This window comes from Canis aureus, chromosome 7 (assembly GCF_053574225.1).
Source record: "Canis aureus isolate CA01 chromosome 7, VMU_Caureus_v.1.0, whole genome shotgun sequence".
NCBI classification, from domain to species: domain Eukaryota; kingdom Metazoa; phylum Chordata; class Mammalia; order Carnivora; family Canidae; genus Canis; species Canis aureus.
The window spans coordinates 69927902-69949571 of NC_135617.1; the positions used below are offsets into that span (position 1 = coordinate 69927902).

The 21670-nt window shown below is 45.6% G+C and overlaps 2 protein-coding genes across 8 annotated transcripts; one reads left to right on the plus strand and one right to left on the minus strand.

Annotated features, from left to right (window-relative positions):
- Nucleotides 1–270: 270 nt before the first annotated feature.
- On the minus strand, nucleotides 271–5849 carry RPS18 (ribosomal protein S18). The gene is made up of 6 exons (XM_077904482.1): nucleotides 5706–5849; nucleotides 5167–5265; nucleotides 873–959; nucleotides 693–794; nucleotides 498–589; nucleotides 271–389 (listed from the first exon to the last, which is right to left on the minus strand). Exons 1-6 carry the CDS (start codon nucleotides 5706–5708, stop codon nucleotides 314–316), a joined length of 459 nt encoding a protein of 152 aa, XP_077760608.1. The 5' UTR covers nucleotides 5709–5849; the 3' UTR covers nucleotides 271–313.
- Nucleotides 5850–5862: 13 nt separating this feature from the next.
- On the plus strand, nucleotides 5863–21188 carry VPS52 (VPS52 subunit of GARP complex). Of its 7 annotated transcripts, none has more exons than XM_077904464.1 (20): nucleotides 5868–6427; nucleotides 7077–7161; nucleotides 7296–7348; nucleotides 7532–7607; nucleotides 7798–7865; nucleotides 8165–8340; nucleotides 8734–8884; nucleotides 9182–9282; nucleotides 9395–9527; nucleotides 9666–9723; nucleotides 10083–10216; nucleotides 10682–10837; nucleotides 11303–11421; nucleotides 11815–11938; nucleotides 12231–12326; nucleotides 12442–12549; nucleotides 12768–12833; nucleotides 19905–20016; nucleotides 20225–20343; nucleotides 20540–21188. In XM_077904464.1, the coding sequence occupies exons 1-20, from the start codon at nucleotides 6152–6154 to the stop codon at nucleotides 20684–20686; spliced, it is 2358 nt and encodes a 785-aa protein (XP_077760590.1). In that variant the 5' UTR covers nucleotides 5868–6151; the 3' UTR covers nucleotides 20687–21188. The 7 variants fall into 7 exon arrangements, with proteins under 7 accessions (XP_077760593.1, XP_077760596.1, XP_077760595.1 ...); XM_077904465.1 differs by having other exon boundaries at nucleotides 5869–6346; XM_077904466.1 differs by having other exon boundaries at nucleotides 5871–6241.
- The last annotated feature ends 482 nt before the right edge of the window (nucleotides 21189–21670 follow it).

Here is a 21670-nt window from a genome sequence, read left to right on the forward strand (position 1 = left end):
CGCCGCTGCGCAAACCTCTGGGGACCTCCGTTGTCTACAAACGGGCTTGGGGTCACCCTCAAGGTCGAGTGATTTTTAATTTACCTCTAACGTTAGTGGGCAGGCGCCACAGGGTCGCTTCAGGTAGGGCGGCGATTGGCAATGCCACGGCTTCAGCCCACACCCGGGGCAGCTTAATGAGGCCACCCCACAAGAGGACAAACAGCCACAGGGCCCGGTTTGATAGCCCCCCCCCCCAGGAGAAAGAAGAGAAACACACAGAAGGAAGCCTTAGGTGTATAAACGATTTATTAACAAGACAAGGCCTACAGGTTTATTTCTTCTTGGACACACCCACGGTGCGACCACGGCGCCCTGTGGTCTTGGTGTGCTGGCCTCGGACACGAAGTCTGCAGGTGAGAAAACAGAAGGGCCACAGGTTATACACAATGCGAAGGAAGGAGGCAGAGCATGGCAAAGCTCTGGGAGCCTAGGGGCAGGGAGGGACCCCCACTCACCCCCAAAAGTGGCGCAGCCCCCTGTGGGCTCGAATCTTCTTCAGTCTCTCCAGGTCTTCACGAAGTTTGTTGTCCAGACCATTGGCCAGGACCTGGATTTGGAAGAGGGGGTGAAGAATGTTTATCCTCTGACCTCCTAGGACAAATTCTGACTAGACACACCCTGCCTCTTATCTCTCCCATCTTAATACACACCTGGCTGTACTTTCCATCCTTTACATCCTTTTGTCTGTTCAAAAACCAGTCAGGGATCTTATACTGGCGTGGATTCTGCATAATAGTGATCACACGTTCCACCTGGCAGGCAGGACAAAAAGTCAGGTACAGGCTTCCCTTCCAAGGCAGGCCCCAATCCAACCCGCCCTCCCTCCTCACCTCATCCTCAGTGAGCTCTCCTGCTCTCTTGGTGAGATCGATGTCTGCTTTCCTCAATACCACATGAGCATATCTTCGCCCCACACCCTGTGGAGAGGTTTTGGAATTGGGGTTGAGTCTGTTTTTGGTTCCCTTTATAGCCCGACTATTCAAAGAGGACACAAAGGTAGGGCCTGCAACCACCCAGTGTGATACTTTTCTAAATACAGAATCTAACTATTAAATACTTTTTCAGGGGTAGGTCGGGCAAAAAAAAGAATCTTTTTTCACACTGCTCAGCATATATAGCCATCAGATGTTGACTGTTAAAGACACTTGCAACAGCACCTAAGAACAGTACAGTATCTTCTAGTCTCTGCATTGTGGAGGACAAAGGGCTTGGCTCTCAAAACTGATGGGTACCATCTCAAAACTGATGTGGTGCTCTGGGTCTGTAAAGGTCATAATTCTTTGGGCAGATCACCCCATCGCCATCATGAACAGTTTCCCAAGATCACAAACTTGATTTTGTCAGTGTCCGGAGATGACCAGGGAAAAGGGAGCTAAGTGCCCAAACGAAACTGAAAAGGAACTAATGCTTAAACTGGTGGCACTGTCAGCACCAATACCGGTTCTCCTTGCTACCTGAACTCATGAAGAAAACACATATGAATTGTGAAGAATGATGTGCTGGGTTGAATAGTACTGCCCACCTACCCCAACAGGTCCATCTAGAATCCCAGGATGTGACCTTAATAGGGCCATTGCAAATATAATTAGTTACAGTGAGGTTACACTGGATTATGACAGGCCCCGAATCCAATATCTGGTATCTTTTTAAAAGGAGAGGACACAAAGTAGAAGGCCATGTGACAGGAGAAATGATGCAGCTAACAAAAGCAACAGAAAGGATAACCTTGGGTGACAGCCACCAGAACATAGGATTCCCAGAAGAGCATGGCCTTGCTGACACTTTGATTTTCTATGTTTGGCATCCAGAACTATGGTAGTTTTTGTTGTTTTAAACCAACAAGTCTGTGGTAACTTGTTTCAGCAGCCTCAAGAAATGGAGAGATATTTCCTCTGTGTAAAAAGTGACCTAGGGGGCACCTGGGTTGGTTAAGCATCTGCCTTTCAGTTCAGGTCAGGATCTCATGGTCCTAGGATTAGGGCCATGCAGGACTCCCTGCTCAGTGGTCAATCTGCTTTTCCCCCTCCCCACCAAATAAAAATCTAAAAAAAAAAAAAAAAAAAAAAAAAAAAAAAAAAAAAATTTGACCTAGAAAATCAAATTACAGGTTGATTCAGAAGAGATTAGGTCTCTTGGACACGTGGGTAGTTTATTCAGTTAGGTGTCCTACTCGTGATTTCAGCTCAGGTCATGATCTCAGGATTTTGAGATTGAGCTTCATGCTGGGTTTTCTTCAGCATTCGGATTCTTTCTTCCTCTGCCCCTCTGCTCACACATATACTCTCTCTCAAATCTTAAAAACAAAACCCTGAAACCCAAAAACAACATTAGAGTTTATAGATAAAATAGTATGTCTGAGATTTAGATTTTCTTTTAAAAAGACTTTTATTTATTCATGAGACAGAACCAGGCTCCCTGCAGCGAACTGGATCTGGGACTCGATCCCAGCACTCTGCGATCACAACCCAAGCCAAAGGCAGATGCTCAACCTCTGAGCCACCCAGGTGGCCCTGAGATTTACTTTTAAATGATAGTGAATATAGATGAAACAAGATTGCAAGTTTTTAGCTAGGTGATATTCATAGGGGCTAATTTTCTTCCCTCTACTTTCAAACGTTTTAATTTTTCCATAATAAAGTTTTTAAAAAGTTGCTGTAAACTACCTTAAAAAAAAAAAAAAAAGTAGGCTCCATGCCCAGCATGGACTCTGACTCTGAGATTAAGACCTGAGCTAAAATGAAGAGACAGATGCTTAACTGACAGAGCCACCCTAAGTGGCTAAGATTTTTGATAGCGTTGTTTGCTGACTGATACGGACCTGCCAACTTTCTAAATTAGATCCCTTTTCCAAGGGGACCACCTGTTTCCTCCATCCAGAAGGGTAAGTATATTCAGGGGACCATCTCTCTTATGCCCAACTCCAACCTCTCCCTTCCAGGTTTCCAAATAACCCATAGAGCAGTGTCACCCTGATTTAGAGAAGGGCAGAAGACCAGCCAACCTTAAATAGCCATAGCGAAAAGTCTACAAGTAGAAACAAAACAATTAGGAAGGGATCACAGGATAAAATAATCTTAATAGGATCTGTATTCTCGCTCATTCTCTTCTACTTACTGTCAACTTCCACTCCATTCTTCATCCTTCCCTAGGCAATTAATCTTGCTTACCACTCTTTAACCACATCTTTTGAGGAATCCCTCCCCATCCCCAGCTCCCCACACTGCACTTTGTTCCAGTTTCCAAGTATTACCCCTCCTCCTTTCCGGATCCTTAACAACAACAAAAAAAGACCCCCTCCTGTTCAAGCTTCAGTTCTATCATCAGAGGAAGAGCTACCTCAATTTGCTGGCTCTCCACACAATCAGCAATAATCTCTGTATAATCTATCTCTAGGGATAACCTTTCCCAGTGATAAGCATCGGGATCCCTAAGAGACTTATTACAAAGTTCATAAAGTACCTTAAAGTCCTTTGGTTAAATTGTTTTAAGTGGATTACAAAGGCTATGACATATTTAATGAAAGTAAATACAAATCCAATTAATTTTCAGAAACAAAGAGAAAGGGTTTAACACAAGCATCCCACTAACTGCAACCATCTTCAATACAGGTACACCTTGTTTAAGGACGCTGTGCAGATACCCTGGTTTTGTTTACAAACTGAAGGCTTGCGGCAAATCCTGTGTCAAGTCTCAGTGCCATTTTTCCAACAGCATTTGCTCACTATGTGCTCATGGCACTCTGGTAATTCTCACGTTATTTCAAACCTTTTAATTATTTTATGTTATAGTGACTTGTGATCATGGCTCCTCGAAAGCTCACAATGATATGCATTTTTTAGCAATAAAGTATTTTTAAATTAAAGCATGTGCTTTTAAAAGACATAATGCATTACTACACATTCAATACTGAAATACTGATTAGAGTAAATATAACTTGCATATGCACTGGGAAACCAAAATATTTGACCCACTTTATTGCCTAGAACTGAACCTACAATATAGACCTGTGATATGCAGGTCTATTCACTATCCCATTTAAGCCTCATAGCAATCTTTAAAAGTACTAGTATATTTTATATTGCCTTACTAGTTTCAAAAAAACAGAAAAAAGCAATCTTCTTATTTACCATTTAAGAACAAGTGAAAATTGTACATCCTGCAATAAAACAAAAGAACCAAAGAAATCTAATCAATCTTATGAACCAAAGCTAGAACATATAGCTTTGATTGGTCAAGTTACCTAATACTTATGTTTCCTTTAAATTCTTTGAAACCAGGCTACAGCATCCCTGGATCCATTTCTAACATTTCATGAGCACCTATTATGCACCAGGAGCTGGGAACTGTGAACAAAATAGGACTACCCCGTTTTGTTCAGTTCTATCCCTGTCTATCCCTGCTCCCACGGTGTCCACACACTGGCAAAACCACATTCAACCATATCCACAATTACATATACTAACAAAAACAAAACAAAATGATGGAATGACCCCAACTGGAAGGCCAGTTCATTAGGTCAGTGAAAGAAAACACCCAAACTTATGCTCACCGACCTAAGGCATAATATGAGCCAAATACCGATGGTTCCTATGAGGTAGAAAGGGGAAATGCATTGTATTCACCTCTGACATTGGAATAAATACTGTTCACGATGTAATGATACTCCTCCCACTTCCTAACTATAGGTTTCTTCACACTTGGCAGTCTGTTGGCATTTCGACTACCCACCATGTATGATTACAAAATTTCTAGGGCATGTAGATCACAGGAAGGGTAGCTGTCACGATGCTCTGCAGTGGGGAGCAGAAGCAGAAACCAAACCTAGAACGAACTTCACAGGATGACAACAGGTGACGGTCCAACAAACTTTTAGTGAATTCTAGAAGCCGAGGGAACCCACTCCCCATCTAGAGTATCTTGGCTTGATGTGCGACTCTTCTCTGGCTTTCATTACTTACCTTTTGGTGGAAATGATGTAAGAGACCAGAGGACTAGTCACTCTTTTAACCGTTCTTTAGTTTACCCAGCAGCTAAGGTGATCTGGTTGGGACATGTCTCCTGGACCCTTCCTCACTTACAGCTATCCTGTCTCATTTACAGGCTCCGTTCCTTACCCTACCTTACCTTAATTGCTGTGATGGCAAAGGCTATTTTCCGCCGCCCATCGATATTGGTGTTAAGTACTCGCAAAATGTGCTGGAACTTCTCAGGGATCACTAGAGACTGGCAGAGACAGGGGGAGAAACAGGACACCGTCAACCACCATCAAACAGTAACGTCAAGAGGAACGTCCGGGTTGTCACACCGGGAGCAACAACCCTCCCCCCTTCAGTCCCGCTCGCAAAACCTTAAGTGTTCAAGCTCGGGAAAACGCAACCTCTGGGAGGGGGCAAGTCTTCTGCCCGTTCCCAAAAGTACACTGAGAGGCGGAGACCTCAGGTCCCCATTCACGCCCAAGCCTTTTCGCCGGTTTCGAGTGACTCTTCCTCTGGCCTACTCCACAGAACTGGAAGTCCTCAGTCATTCCTTCCCAGGGGTGCGCTCCAAAGATTCACACAGAAAGTTGCTAACCCCTAAAACAGGGCGTTTTCTGATCCCTAACAGCAGACTTTCCGTGTCCCGGTTCCGATGTCGCCGGATCCCCGCACGAAATCCACTCTTACCATGGCAGCAGCCTCTGCAGCGGCGTGCGGGCCTCCCGTGGAAGAGAGAACGGAAGTGACATACTAGGCTTATATAGCTATCAGCGGAAGAGGCGGAGCGATCACGCAGGAGCGCTTCCGGAAGCCGCTGGTGCCAGAACTAATTCAACTATGAGAATCTCTCTTCTTTACCAGAACTTCCGGTGCGGCCTCTCTTTACATGTTCGTAAAGTCCTTAAGAGGGAGAGCAGCAAAGGTTCCGGGGTGCGATTGTGCTTCAGATATCCAGTTCCCATTTGCAGTTGGGTCAAGTGGTTAGGGCTGAAAGGGGAAGGCTGGAGTCCAACAACTTAATTCAAATATCTGGGAACGATTTCGCTCTCTGCAAGACCCTCTAGGATTTGTAGGTCCACCCCAGGGACGGACCTACGGCGACTGGACAGCTGCCGGAAGTGAGGCTACGCAGAATGGCAGCTGCTGCGACCATGGCGGCGGCTGCGCGAGAGCTGCTGCTGAGAGCCGGGACCTCGGATATGGAGGAGGAGGAGGGCCCGCTGGTGCGGACGTGGGGCTCTTTCTCTCCGGAGTCTTGTCCGGGGGTCCTCGCGTCAGAAGGGCCTGGGCTGGGTTTAGGCAGAAGAGTGGGCGAGCGGCTGTTAACGGTGATGCTCCCTGTGTGTTTTTCCGTATCCGTCCTTGGAGTCGGGTCTGAGTCTGCCCTGGAGTCAGAATGGCCGACTCAGGTGCCAGTGGCAGAATTTCAGTTAACTTCCAGATCTGAGGGCAGAATACAGCGGCAGTATAGTGTAAAGGTTAAGAACGTGACTATGGTCAGATCGCCTGGGTTCTAATTCCAGCTTTGCCTCTTGCACGCTGTGTGTCGTTGGGCGGGTTAATCAGTTTCTCTGTGTTATACTTTCCCCACGTATAAGGTGAAGGAAATGATAAGACTTCACCGTAGAAATTGTTGGTTATGATTAGATGAATGAATGTATGAAAAATGGCACCTGGCCCGCAGGTAAACACTGTTAGCTGACATTTCTAGAAGGGCAGGTGATCCCCACAGGGATTGTGATAGAACACCTAAGATAGCAGGAGTCTGGGGATCCTACACTCAGCTGTAAGTTTAGCCCTGTCCTCTGCAACTCCTCCTTTACTCTTGTGGTGACTTTTGAGTCTTTTTGTTATATTCCCTACCTAGGAGCCCCAAATAGCAGATTGGGGACAGTGTGAGACTTTTGGAATTTTTTGACCCAGTGCCCATGGCTTCCCAATAAAAACCCAGCCCAGCCCCACCTTCCCCAAACCTTGAAGGTCTGTGGATTATCCCGTTATATTTGTTCTCTCTCTCTCTCTTACTGTGCCCTTTCCTGTTGACTTGTCCCTCTCCAGGGGGGTGGCCCTGGTCTTCAGGAGCCATTGCCACTTGGAGAATTGGACATCTCCTCTGATGAATTTATTCTGGATGAAGTGGATGGTAAGTGATGGCATGAGGTGGATGCAAACTGCTTGTGATCCAAGAGGTATGGTGCTGGAAGTAATAAGGTGGGGAATGGTGTACAGATGTTCGTTTGCGGGAGCTGGACCCTTATGATAAATTTCTATTTCCAGTTCACATTCAGGCAAATCTGGAGGATGAGTTAGTAAAGGAAGCTCTTAAAACGGTGAGGCTTTCTGCTGTACTGATTTATCCCTCCTCTTACCCTCCCCTCAAAGAGGAAAAAAAAGGACAGTCTCTCACTCTTACAACATCACCCTGGTGTCTCACCTTCTAGTCCTTTATTGATTCTTTCTAGGGTCTCTTCACTGCCACTTCCTCTTAACCTGTTGTGTTAATGTTCCCCTAGGGTGTGGATCTCCGTCACTATTCAAAGCAGGTTGAGCTGGAACTACAGCAGATTGAGCAGAAATCCATTCGAGATTGTATCCTCCAGTAGAGAAAAAGGGTGATGTTATTAAAATAGAGATTTTGCGGAGCATGGTGCATGCAGCCCAGCAGGGGCTGACATCTTCTCATGGCAGTTTCTGTCATCTCTGGGAAAAATGGGAATAGTCCCACAGGTCTGAGAATCTCCAGCTTTATGGTGAGGCCCCTTGACTTTTTGTGGATTAGATATCCAGGAGAGTGAGAACATAGCGTCTCTCCACAACCAGATCACAGCCTGCGATGCTGTTCTTGAGGTTAGTAACCATGACCTGTGATCCCTCTTAACCCTGAACCAGATCATGGTCTGGTGTTGTTCTTTAAGTCATCATCCTCAGGTGGGGATAGTTAGATTCACGTTCAGGATGACCTTAGCAGACCTTTTTGTTGCTACTGCCATAACTAATGTTATTTGCCAGTGACCTTTTGGGTACTTCTTACCTCATCACCTACCTTCGAGGACTGATACTGAAGACTTTACCAATAAACTTAGGTGGCCCATTTGTCCCTTGCCAACCCTTTGGTGCTCCAACAACATCTTCTGTCCTCCCCCCAGCGCATGGAGCAGATGTTGGGAGCTTTTCAGAGTGACCTCAGCTCTATTAGCTCTGAGATCCGGACACTGCAGGAACAGTCAGGAGCCATGAATATTCGGCTTCGAAACCGCCAGGCAGTTCGGGGAAAACTTGGGGAACTTGTCGATGGTCTGATAGTGCCCTCTGCTCTGATCATGTAAGTTGCCATTTTGAAGAGTTACAATGTCTATAGCAGGTAGATGGTCTAGGATGACCTACCACATGGGTCTCCTGGCCTCAGCTCTTCAAGCACCTTCCAGAAACTGATGGGTGGTTGACAACTCAACCTTGATGCATGCTTTAGGCATCAAAGATTAGGAATATCCAGAGTCAGGCATTTAGTTGGGAGGTTTAGTTGGGAGGTTTAAGGCTTTATGGACGTGGGATTGGGGGAGGTTCCAGGAACAGGAGACTTTGTACACGTATCCTGACTATGTGACTTAGCGTGTGAAGGGAGAGGTGACAGGCTGGATGTAAGGAATATAGTTTGGGACCTACTGATGTCTGGGTCTCCCTCCTATAACCCCTTCCACCTGTCCCTGCTACCCAGGGCAATTCTGGAGGCACCAGTGACAGAGCCTAGGTTCCTGGAGCAGCTGCAGGAACTGGATGCCAAGGCGGCTGCAGTCCGAGAGCAGGAGGCTAGAGGCACAGCGGCTTGTGCTGATGTCAGAGGCATACTTGACCGGCTACGGGTGAAGGTGAGGGGTGGGGATGATACCCCCAAGATTACTAGAACCAGCCTCCCTGACACCTTCAACCTGGGTTTCCCCAGCAGCGCTCACTGTAGCCCATCCCCAAGAATTTCACCCTGCCTTTACTGGCAGAGCTCATCTTCACATCTCTAGGTTCCCCTGAACACTTTCAGAAATACTGATGAGGTCTTCTCCAACCTCCATCCTCCTGTATTTGAAATGTGACCCTCCCCCCACCATTTCCATAACAGTCATAAGGTTGCAGCTTCATGCCCTGTGTTTGTTTCCTCCCCCCATGTCCAGGCGGTGACGAAGATCCGAGAGTTCATCCTTCAGAAGATTTATTCCTTCAGAAAACCAATGACCAACTATCAGATCCCCCAGACGGCCCTGCTCAAGTACAGGTCAGTGCCCAAAGGAAAGGCTCAGCATGGCCTCTGGGCCATCAGTCAGCCTGGTGAGGGGTCTGCTTTCTTGGGGAAGGTGGGGAGACTGACTTGTCCCTGGCCTCTCCAGGTTCTTCTACCAGTTTCTGCTGGGCAATGAACGGGCAACGGCAAAGGAAATCAGGGATGAGTATGTGGAAACGCTGAGCAAGATCTACCTGTCTTACTATCGCTCTTACCTAGGGCGGCTCATGAAAGTGCAGGTGAGGCCAAGGAGGGAGGCATGGCTAGGATTGGGGAAGAGGGGCCACCCCCAGGCAGGGCTGGACAGTGGGGAAAAATTGTTTTATCACAACAGGGGAGGAGATGCTTACTGGTTCCCTTTTCTCTTTTTTTCTTAGTATGAGGAAGTTGCCGAGAAGGATGATCTAATGGGTGTGGAAGACACAGCAAAGAAAGATATCCTAGAACTGAGGAACCCACGTAGTAGGCCTTGATAGTGACAGTGCCTCAAAGGCACTGCTTCTTGTCTTTTTCTCTGGGACCAAAACCTTTGAGAATGTGATAATGGCTATCCCCCTCCCCCCCTGCCGCCCGAAAAAGGCATGCATCCTTTTGACACATAGTTCTACATGTGATGGCAGGGAGGGTAGGAGCTCTCTGAAGCCCGTTCCCGGGTGTCAGATGAAGTGGGGCCAAGGTACTGGGAAGGAGGGACATCTAGGCTGTGTCTGGCTGCCTGCGGTCCCTGGAGGTAATGAGCCTCTGAGTCTGTCACCATTGTGATCTAGTTGTTTTCCCTGACTCTGATCCTTTACGATTCTTCTCAAAGCCTTCCCTCCGCAGCAGGAACACCATCTTCACCCTGGGGACCCGTGGCTCTGTCATCTCCCCCACTGAACTGGAGGCCCCCATCCTGGTGCCCCACACTGCCCAGCGGGGAGAACAGAGGGTAGGAGAAGGGATGAGAGTCAGTCATGAGGGTGTGCTGGGCATGGGTAGGAGAGGCCAGACCTCTGGGCAAAGCTTCCCGCCCTGCAGTCCCCTGTATCAATCCCCTTAGAACGGGGAATGACCTTCTTGGATCACCCAAGTGTTCTGTGATGTGAAGAGGGTTGAGACCGTTGACTTCAGGACATATATAGAGAGAGATTGGCTGAAGGGAACATCTTGGGGTAGGTTGTAGAGTTGGGTGGTGCAATAACAGCAGGTGGGGGTGGGTTCTTCTCTTGAGCCCCTCGTCCCTCTACCCCTTTCAGTACCCATTCAGGATGCTCCTTCACAGCCTGCACCTGGGTTAGATGGGAAAGACCTGAGCTCTCGTTACCCAGGCTTGCTGATTTTCCAGCAATATCTATGGAGAGTCAGCATTGGGGTCCATCCCTTCTGTCCCTCTTCTTCACCTCTCCCATCCTAGTATCCATTTGAGGCCCTCTTCCGCAGCCAGCACTACGCCCTCCTAGACAATTCTTGCCGTGAATATCTTTTCATCTGCGAATTCTTTGTTGTATCCGGCTCGGCTGCACATGATCTCTTCCATGCTGTCATGGGTCGCACCCTTGGCATGACCCTGGTAAGATCCCCAGCTCCTGTGCTCTTAGACCCCTTTGTCCTCAGTCCTCTGCAGCACTGTAGGGGGTCATAGCTCTGGTAGTACTGAAACCAGGCCCCCCCTAATTCTAAAATGTCTAAGCCTTGTACTCACAGAGCATATGAAACCCTCAAAGCTTGGGGTCCCTGAGGTACCCCTACTACTGACCCATAGCCAGGCAGTAGCATCTGAAAACGGAGGGGCCCCTGAAATGGTGCTCAGCCCTGAATTCTGCTGTGATGGGCTTGTGATCTTAAATCCTGATGGGCAAGGCAGCAGGACCACCTGAGGGGCTAGTGGACAGGGAAGGAGGAGGCATTTCCTGAGAGCTCCCTACCCTCCCTCCCAGGGCTGCATCCCCAGAGGAGTACATGCATTTGTCTGTAGCCACTAGGAATGACAGAATAACGAACGCTCTTTTCCAATTCTTCTATCCCTGAATCGTAGAAACACCTGGAGTCCTATCTCACGGACTGCTACGATGCCATTGCTGTTTTTCTCTGTATCCACATCGTCCTCCGGTTCCGTAACATTGCAGCGAAGAGGGATGTTCCTGCCCTGGACAGGTCACTGAGTTCTGGTCCTTGATGCCCCATTGCTCTTGAACCCTTGGCTTTACATGGTCCTGTTCTGACCATTGGGCTGCTGCTGACCAGACACCTGACTCTTACTCCCGTTCATCTGCCTGGGGACAGTACTGCTTTCTGCCTCACCATTCATACTAGTCCAACCTCCATCAGCCATCAGCTGGGTTCCCCCACAGAAACCCTACCTCCGTCCTCCCAGATTTCTTTTTGGCCTTTTAAATTTTTATTTTAATTCCAGTTAGTGAACATACAGTATCCTCTTAGTTTCAGGTGTATGATAATAGCGATTCAATATTTGCATGTATCACCTAGTGCTCATCACGACCCTCACATTTCTTGCCAGCTGATCTCTAATTCTGATTAAGTCTGCAGGTACTGGGAGCAAGTGCTTGCCTTGCTGTGGCCACGGTTTGAGCTGATCCTGGAGATGAATGTCCAGAGTGTCCGAAGCACTGACCCTCAGCGGCTAGGGGGGCTGGATACTCGGCCCCACTATGTGAGAGAGGGCAAGGGTAACAAAGGGGTTCCCAAAAGGCAGGGCTCTAGCTTCACTATGGGGGTTGGTCGGGTTCCCAGTTGTGTTGTGGGCCTGGCTGGATATTGGGGCACACTCTGTGTGTGGGGCAGTCTAGGAGTATGTGAATTCAGGGTGAATTTGGCATCATTTATTATAGTGATTGGGGGTGGGAGTCACAGAGGTTGATGGGCCAGCTCCTAGGGACTTGCAAGATTGCTTTGGTTGGGTCAGGGGGATGGTGTGATTTTATTACCACTTTTCTTTTCCCAAGATCACGCGCCGATATGCAGAGTTCTCGTCTGCTCTTGTCAGCATCAATCAGACAGTTCCCAATGAACGGACAATGCAGCTGCTAGGACAGCTACAGGTGAGGGTGGGCAGGAGAGACTTCCCAGTGGCTGGGCTGCCTCAGTGGCCTGCAGTGTGAGGAGCGCTGTGTGCCCTCACCTTCTCATGTCACCTCTTCCTTCTGGCTTTTCCAGGTGGAAGTGGAGAATTTTGTCCTCCGAGTGGCAGCTGAGTTCTCCTCAAGGAAGGAGCAACTTGTGTTTTTGATCAACAACTATGACATGATGCTGGGCGTGCTAATGGTACAGACACTATTTCTCTCTTCCTCCCTACCCAGAGGGTTTGGCCTCCCCCACTGCTCTGTTTGCTCTGTGAGGACAGAGCTTGGTCTTGTTCCGTAAGTTATTCTTGGCATCTGGCGCATTGCCTGGCCAAGTACAGTAAATGTGGAAGGAAGGGGATATCCTGAAGTCAAGGGCTGCTTCTCCCACACTTGAGATTTCCCTTTGTCTTCCCTTAGGAGCGGGCTGCAGATGACAGCAAAGAGGTTGAGAGTTTCCAGCAGCTGCTCAATGCTCGGACACAGGTAGGGGGGTGGGGAAGAAGAGAGGGAGAGTCTCATGTGCTATTTTCTCTTCTGTGTGTGTGTGTTTAGGGAGTGGCAGGTAAAGGGCTTCATGTACCCAGAATTGGAACTACTGGTTTCCTTTCCTTTTGTGTTTTTTTTTAACGATACACATACCCCTGAAGCCTTCACCTACCTTGACGATAACCAGCATTAAACAATGAATTCTTCCTCAGCCCATTTCCTTGCCCATCACACTTTTAAGTCTTTTCTTGACCTAAGTATTGTGTTTACCATGCTCTTGCTTTCAAAAATATAGCTGTAAGTATGGCAACTAATTAACTTAGTTGTACTTATTTATTTCTAACGTTTTTATTTTTTATTTATTTTCTTTTTTTAAGTAGTCTCCATGCCCAACATGGGGCTCAAACTCATGACCCCGCGATCCAGAATTGTGGGCTCTATCTGCTGAGCCAGCCAGGTACCTCCCCACCTGTATTATATTTTTATTTTTATTTTTATTCTTGAGTGACATAAAAGCAATCACAGGATTTTTTTCATGCATAATTTTTCCAACATTATCATATTATGACATATGGCTACAGCTTTTTCTTTTTTACTTTATATAATTTTATATTGTGTGAATGTAACGTTTTTTCCTGCAAGTGGACCTTGGGATTATTTCTAGTTTTTTGCAACTGTGAGAGTTGTTTTATGAACAGTTATGTTTTTTAGTGCATGTAGATGGAGAGAAGTTTTATAAAAGTTTCTCTTGGAAGTAGGACTTGGCTTGTTGCTTGTAGGGTTTGCCAGCATTCAACCTTATGAGACAGTGCCATATAGTTTTCCTAAGTGGTATACTAGTTTTTTCTTTACTGGCAATGTGTAAGAATTCTCATTGAGCTATATTTTCTACAACACATGGTATTACCAAACTATCTTTGCCATTCTGGTATAGGTATCTCCTTAGGGGTCTTTATATGCATTTTTCTGATTACTATTGAAATTGAGCATCATTTCAAATGTTAAGTAGTTATACAAAGTTTTCTATTCCATAAAATATCTGTTGTAGCATTTGGCCTTTTTAAAATTGGGTTGTGTATTTCTTTTTGATTTATATGATTTTTAAAATATATTTATGAAACCAATTTTTTGGTTGTATAGGTTGCAGATATATTTCAGAGCTTTATTTTTTATTTTTATTTATGTTGTCTCATGATGGACAAATTCTTAATTTTAATGTGATTGGCTTTACTGATTTTTTCTTGATTTTTCTGTCTCATTTAAGAAATCTTGTATTGGGCTTTTGAGGGACTCAGTCAGTAAAGCGTCTGCCTTTGGCTCAGGTCATGATCTCAGGGTCCTGGGGATCCAGCCCCACACTGGGCTCCCTGCTCAGTGGGGAGCCTGCTTCTTCTCTCTCTGCCCCTTGCCCATGCTGATGCACTCTCTTCTCTCTCTCACTCACTGTCTGTCAAATAAATAAATAAGATCTTAAAAAATAAATCTCAGGGACGCCTGGGTGGCTCAGTGGTTTAGCACCTGCCTTCAGCCCAGGGCGTGATCCTGGAGTCCCGGGATCAAGTCCTGCGTTGGGCTCCCTGCATGGAGCCTGCTTCTCCCTCTGCCTGTGTCTCTGCCTCTCTCTGTGTGTCTCTCATAAATAAATAAAATAAAATCTTTAAAAAAGAAAAAAGAAAAGTCTCATATCATCCTAACATCAGAAAAACATTATACTACATTTTCTTCTTAATGTTGTAGAATCTTGCTTTTTATGTTTAAGCTCTAAATTTACCTGGAATTGATTTTGTGTATGATGTGAGGTAGAACCTAATTTAATGTTTTAATATAGATAACGATGGGCCCAGAAGCACTTATGGAAAATCCCTTTCTCTACTTGATCTGCAGTGTGCTTCTGTCACATAGCAAAACTATAAATATATGTGTCTTCCCTCTATTCTATTCTATTGATTAATTTGTCTGACCTGTCGTGCAGTTTTAATTATAATGCTTTATAACTATGCAAACATTATGCTATATAATTATGCAAATTCTATCTTTTTCAGGAATACCTTGAATATATTGGCCTCTTGATTTTTTCATATAAATTTTATAGTTAGCTGTTAAGTTTTCACATTGAAAAAACTTTTAAGGATTTTGATTGGAATTGCATTGATCAGTTTGGATCAATTTTGAAGAATTGATAGTTTATGATGTTGAATCTTCTCATCCATGAACTTGGGCTTCCCATTTTTAAAGATATTCTTTAATATCTTCTTGCAACCTTTTGTAATTTTCAACACAAAAACATTGCAAATCTTTGGCCAGAGTTATTCCTAGTTAGATGTAATATGTAGATTATGTAGATTTCACCCGCCTAGGAGTAAATATATAGTTTCCAATCCTTTGTCTTTAGTTTCTTACGTCTTTGATCTACTACTGTTCTGGCTAGGATCTCTCTGACAATGTTGAGCAGTTGAATAGAAGTGTAATAGTGAGAACCCCTATCCTGTTCCTGATTTTAAAGGGAATGCTTTCCTCATTTCCCCATTAGGAGTAACACTGCTGTGAGTGTTTTTGTAGATGCCTTTTATCTGGTCAAGAATATTCTTCTCAATCCCTAGTGTGCTAGTTGTTACTGTAGTTATTCCTACTAGGAATAAATCCACATTTATTTAGGGATAATTACTAGGAGTACTAGGACTTACCAGGAAGAATTACTTTTTTTTTCTAATTGTTTAGGCTTTTTGATCTATTCTTTTAGAATTTGTCCTTTAAATAAACTTGTTACTTAAATAGTATCATTTTAGAAAGAAATTTTCTTGTTGTTTTAACTGCCATATAGAAATGCTATTGGGGGACGCCTGGGTGGCCTAGCAATTGAGCGTCGGCCTTTGGCTCAGGGCGTGATCCCAGGATCCAGGATCGAGTCCCACTTCAGGCTCCCTGTGGGGAGCCTGCTTCTCCCTCTGCGAATGACTCTGCCTCTCTCTCTGTGTGTCTCTCGTGAATAAATAGAGAAATCTTAAAAAAAAAATGCTATTTTTTTTTTTTTTTTTTAAGATTTTATTTATGGGAATCCCTGGGTGACTCAGCGGTCTAGTGCCTGACTTCGGTCCATGGCGTGATTCTGGAGTCCCAGGATCGAGTCCCACATCGGGCTCCCTGCATGGAGCCTGCTTCTCCCTCGGCCTGTGTCTCTGCCTCTGTCTCTCTCTGTCTCTCATGAATTAATAAATAAAATCTTTAAAAAAATAAAAAAATAAAGATTTTATTTATTTATTTATTTATTTATTTATTTATTTATTTATTTGTGAGAGACACAGAGAGAGGCAGAGACATAGGCAGAAGGAGAAGCAGGTTCCCTGTGGGGAGCCCGATGCAGGACTAGATCTCTGGACCCCGGGATCAGGACCCAAGCCAAAGGCAAACACTCAACCACGGAGCCACCCAGGTGCCCTAACTAACCACATTTTAAGTGATTGATAGCTACATGTGAGTCATGGCTACTGTGTTAGGACAGCTCATCTCAAAAAAAAGAAAAAAAAGGACAGCTCATCTCTCTTAGCTGAACTTCCTTTTGCAGTATATTCCCTGTGCCTCCCCACTGTTATATTGTTAAAAGTGGGTTATTGCATTTGGGCGACTGGAATAGGTTGAATTTGGTTATTTAATCTCTGTTCAAAATGACATTACAAATGAAGATCCCTCAGTTATAGAAAGATCCGTTCTTAGGAATGTCTTCCCCATCTCATATTAATTACTGGACATTCTTCAGTGATGTAAGTGGATTTTTGGTGGGAAGAGTAGAAAAATATTTTTTCATTTTTATTTTTTTTAGAGAGAGCATGCTCAAGTAGGGGTGAGGCGGGGAGCAGGGAGGGGCAAAGGGAGAGGGACAGAGAATCCCAAGCAGGCTCTGCACTGAGCCCCAACACAGGGCTTTATCCCACAACCCGAGATCATGACCTGAGCTGAAATCAAGAGCCAAACACCTGACTGAACTTCTCAGGTACCCCAAGGATTTTATTTTTAAATGGAAATTGTTTTAAAAGTTTCACTTTCACCCTACCAGATCTTACTATCAAGCTTGGGTTTCTGCTTTCATTCAGCCCTGCCATTTTAAAAAAATTTCTAAAGGTTATTTATTTTTATTTTTATTTTTTTTAAAAGAATTTATTTGACAGTGAGAGAGCACAAGCCGGGGGAGTGGCAGATGGAGAGGGAGAAGCAGGCTCCACGCTGACTATGGAGCCCAGTGCGGGGCTCAATCCTAGGACCTTCAGATTATGACCTGAGCCAAAGACAGACGCTTAACTGGCTGAGCCACCCAGGCACCCCTAAAGATTTTTTTTTTTTTTAAATATTTTTATTTATTTTTTATTTATTTATGATAGTCACACAGAGAGAGAGAGGCAGAGACATAGGCAGAGGGAGAAGCAGGCTCCATGCACCGGGAGCCTGACGTGGGATTCGATCCCGGGTCTCCAGGGTCGCGCCCTGGGCCAAAGGCAGGCGCTAAACCGCTGCGCCACCCAGGAATCCCCTAAAGATTTTATTTTTAAGCAATCTCTACACCCAACATGGGACTTGAACTCACAATCCCAAGATCAAGAGTCACATGCTCTACTGACTCAACCAGCCAGGCACCCCAATTTTAACTTTTTATTGTGGGAGATTTCAAATGCACATACTAATAGCATAGTGGATCCCCTGGGGTCCTCTCCCAGGGGTCGCACCCCCAAGTACCATCACAGATCTTCAATCAGTAAGTACTTGGGGACAGTTTTATTCCTTTCTATCAGCACCCATTGCTCATCCTTCCGTGCCTGCCCCCCAGTTATTTTTTTTTTAAAGATTTTATTTATTTATTTATTTATTTATTTATTTATTTATTTATTTATTTTTATTTTTATTTATTTATGATAGGCACACAGTGAGAGAGAGAGAGGCAGAGACACAGGCAGAGGGAGAAGCAGGCTCCATGCACCGGGAGCCCGACGTGGGATTTGATCCCGGGTCTCCAGGATCGCGCCCTGGGCCAAAGGCAGGCGCCAAACCGCTGCACCACCCAGGGATCCCCAGATTTTATTTATTTATTCGTGATAGACACACAGAGAGAGAGAGAAAGAGAGAGAGAGGCAGAGACATAGGCAGAGGGAGAAGCAGGCTCCCCACAGGGAGGAGCATGCTCCATGCAGGGAGCCCCATATAGGACTCGATCCTGGAGTCCAGGATCATGCCTGGACCGAAGGCAGGCGCCAAACCGCTGAGCCACCCAGGGATTCCCCCCGGCCCCCGTTATTTTGGATTAAATCTTATACATCATCATTTCATCTGTGTCAGGATGTGTTTTTAAAAACACAATATAGGTAGCCCCAGTGGCTCAGCAGTTTAGCGCCGCCTTCAGCCCAGGGTGTGATCCTGGAGACCTGGGATCGAGTCCCACGTCAGGCTCTTTGCATGGAACCTGCTTCTCCCTCTGCCTGTGTCTCCGCCTCTCTCTTTCTGTGTGTCTCTCATGAATAAATAAAATCTTTAAAAAAAGAAAACCCACAATATATTATCACACTTTAAAAAAATGATCTTAAAAGAGCTAGTGTTCAGATTTTCTCAGTCATAAATGGTTTTTATAGTTCAAATTAACATCCATGTATGGTACATACATATGTCTCTTTGTGATCTATAGAGTGCCCTTCCATCTTTGCTTACCTCCTCTGCAATTTATCTGTGGAAGAAACCAAGTAACTGAGTCATCTGTCATGTTAGAATAACAGAATACAGTCTAGATTTTGCAGATTGCATTCCATGGTATGGCTAGACTTTTTTCTTTTTTTCCATAAATGTGTAGTTAGATGAAAAGTCTTGATCAGTTTGCAGTTAGTTGCCCACCCCCCCGCCCCCCCCTGCCCCAAGGATAGTTGAGAGCTAGTGGTATGTACTTCCATTGGGGGCACATAATGGTTTCTTGGTTCCTTTTCTGTCAATAGCCATCAGTGATCACTGCCTACATCCATGAACTAGATTTCCATAACCCTCAATGTCTCAAAATTTCCCATCTCATCTGTGCTACATTTTAAGTCATTTCTTCAATTATAAAATTCAATTTGCTGTATCATTCTTCAGGTATTTCTAATCTGCTGTATAACCTGTTGACTTTTTAAAATTAAAGACTTTTAATTTTTAAGTCATCTCTTGAAAGTTTCATTTTGTTTCAAGTCTGTCCATTCCTCATCTTGTTGAGTCGTCATCTTTGTGTCTATATTTTTAATTCTTTGAATGTTTCATACAGAACTCACAACTGCTGTGTATATGACAGTTTTTTTTTAAAGATTTTATTTATTTATTCATAGACACAGAGAGAGAGGCAGAGACACAGGCAGAGGGAGAGGGAGAAGCAGGCTCCATGCCGGGAGCCCGATGTGGGACTCGATCCCAGGTCTCCAGGATCACACCCCAGACTGCAGGCGGCGCCAAACCGCAGTGCCACCAGGGCTGCCCGTATCTGACAGTTCTGATGTTGGCAGTCTTTGGTATACCAGTCTAAGTCCATTGCTTATTGTTTATACTGTTTCTCATGGTAGTTTCCTTTCATATGTGTCTGACGATCTTTGAGTTCATTGCTCTGTCTTAATCAGGGGGAGTCATATGGGCCTAAAATGAGATTGAGGATATTTTTCTGTCAAGAGGATTTGCCTCTGCGTTTACGGTAGGCAAATTACTGAAAGACCTAATCCACCTCGATTTATGTCAGCACCCCTTTGAGGCTCTCACAAGAGGCCCAGGCTCCGCTTCTCCACTTGAGTCTGGCATCAGGCTCAGATTCCAGATAGCAGAGTTGCCATCGCCATTTGTCTTCTGGCAGCCTTGCCTCTCCCAGCTTCCTACCTTTCTGGTTCTGGCTCTGATCCCAATTACTTGTGCTTTGCTCCCCAGTTCAAGTTTAGTGTTTTGGGACCATTGGTGTCTTAAAGTATGTAATTTGCTCTGGCAATATTCTGAGGATCTAGTCATTCATGATGCCAGAAGTGGGAAAATGTCTTGATACCAGGACATTTGACTATGTGTATGTGTGTGTGCTTATTTCTACAGGAATTCATTGAAGAGTTGTTGTCTCCCCCTTTTGGGGGTCTGGTGGCATTTGTGAAGGAAGCCGAGGCTTTAATTGAACGTGGACAGGCTGAGCGACTTCGAGGGGAAGAAGGTATGCAGATGATGTGGTCAGGTGGTGGAGTTAATGGTAAGGGGAGTGGAAAAGAAAAATGAGAGGAGGCAGATTCCATGAGGAGGGGGTAGAGCAGGAAAATGAGATTGGATGTGGAAGAGGGCTGTGCCTTGGGGAGGACGTAAGGGTTAAAGATCACCTAGCCAAGTCCTTTTCTGAGACCCTCTCTCTTTGCTCCTGCCATCAGCCCGGGTTACTCAACTGATCCGTGGCTTTGGTAGTTCCTGGAAATCATCAGTGGAGTCTCTGAGTCAGGATGTAATGCGGAGTTTCACCAACTTCAGAAATGGAACCAGTATCATCCAGGTAACTTGCAGCTTCCAGGCCTCCCTTCCCTCCAACCCCTATCATTAGTTGTTTTCTCTGGGCTCAGCATCATCCAGGTGACCCATGACCTTCAACTACCAGCATGCCCAAAGTTCTGGATGAGCCCTAGCCTGATTCCTGATACCATCTCTAGCACCACTCCACAGCCTGATCTTTCATGACTTTCTCTGACCAGGGAGCTTTGACCCAGCTGATCCAGCTCTATCATCGCTTCCACCGGGTACTCTCTCAGCCCCAGCTCCGAGCTCTCCCTGCCCGGGCAGAGCTTATCAACATTCATCACCTTATGGTGGAGCTCAAGAAGCACAAGCCCAACTTTTGATGCGCCAGACCCTGGGATCCACCCGCCTTCTCCATGGACTTCCGTACCCCATCCCAGACTCTTCTTCATCTGGGGTTTCCTTAACAGTTGTCCACCTGCCTCCCAGGTCCTTGACATGCCTCACCCTGCCTCATCAGAATAAGCTGGATCACCTTGTTTTTGGGTTCCCAGGACCACTCCCCCCGGGCTTCCAAAAGCCTTTATCATTTCCCTGATTTCACCACCCCTTCCCCCACACCCAAGTTCTCTTCCCCCAGTAAAATCTTTACTGTTTCAGTCTCAACTCTTGTCACCATGGCCTGAGGTGCAACGCCTCAACTCTTGGAATTGGTGGCAAGGCAAGTCATTGATTTTTTTTTTTTCCCCTTTCACTCAGTGATTTCTTTTCTGTAGCTTTTTGACCTAAGATCTCAGCAACTTGAACACTAACAAGACCTCTCCTGGCTTGAGAGTTACTCCAAGGTCAGTCTGCAGAAAACAATAAATATTTAATATGACATAATACTCTTCTCTCATTTCCTTCCTCCTTCTTCCTGGGGCCTTCAAGTGGCCCCCACCTCTGCTCCAGGATCACTTTTTTGTTCTGGCTCTCTCCTGGGCTTATCTCCCTTCTGGTGGGTGTCCAGAAGAAGGGGTACAGATAGTAACTTCTAATCTCTAGCTGCTTCAGGCCAAAGAAGTAGCAGCGTTGGTTTTAGGGAGGGGACTGTGTCGTGAGTAACCAGCCTGGTGGAGGAAGGTGGCCCCTGGTTAAAAATGGCAAATACCTCAAAAAAAAAAAAAAAAGGGCAGATCCCTCAAGGGCTGGGAACACGGTTGTACAGCCTCAGGCACTGTTCCACAGGCTACCTTGATTCCCTAACAGGGGCTTAACTTGCATGGGGGGCTGGAGGGCTGTAGCACTCACACCAGGGCGGGGGTGGGACAGGTTTGCAGCGTGCCTGTTTCATCTATTTCTGTGTTTGCTTCCTACTGCACCCCTAC

What these genes read in the sequence shown, in the direction of transcription:
- RPS18 (XM_077904482.1), bottom strand. An exon ending in GAGAGCTCACTGAGGATGAG is followed by an intron (nt 795 to 872) that starts GTGAGGAGGGAG and finishes CCTGCCTGCCAG; the next exon opens with GTGGAACGTGTGATCACTAT. An exon ending in AGGATGGAAAGTACAGCCAG is followed by an intron (nt 590 to 692) that starts GTGTGTATTAAG and finishes TTCCAAATCCAG; the next exon opens with GTCCTGGCCAATGGTCTGGA.
- VPS52 (XM_077904464.1), top strand. Translation starts at nt 6,152, where the DNA reads ATGGCAGCTGCTGCGACCATGGCGGCGGCTGCGCGAGAGCTGCTGCTG. An exon ending in GCACCCTTGGCATGACCCTG is followed by an intron (nt 10,838 to 11,302) that starts GTAAGATCCCCA and finishes CCTGAATCGTAG; the next exon opens with AAACACCTGGAGTCCTATCT. An exon ending in ATGGAACCAGTATCATCCAG is followed by an intron (nt 20,344 to 20,539) that starts GTAACTTGCAGC and finishes TTCTCTGACCAG; the next exon opens with GGAGCTTTGACCCAGCTGAT.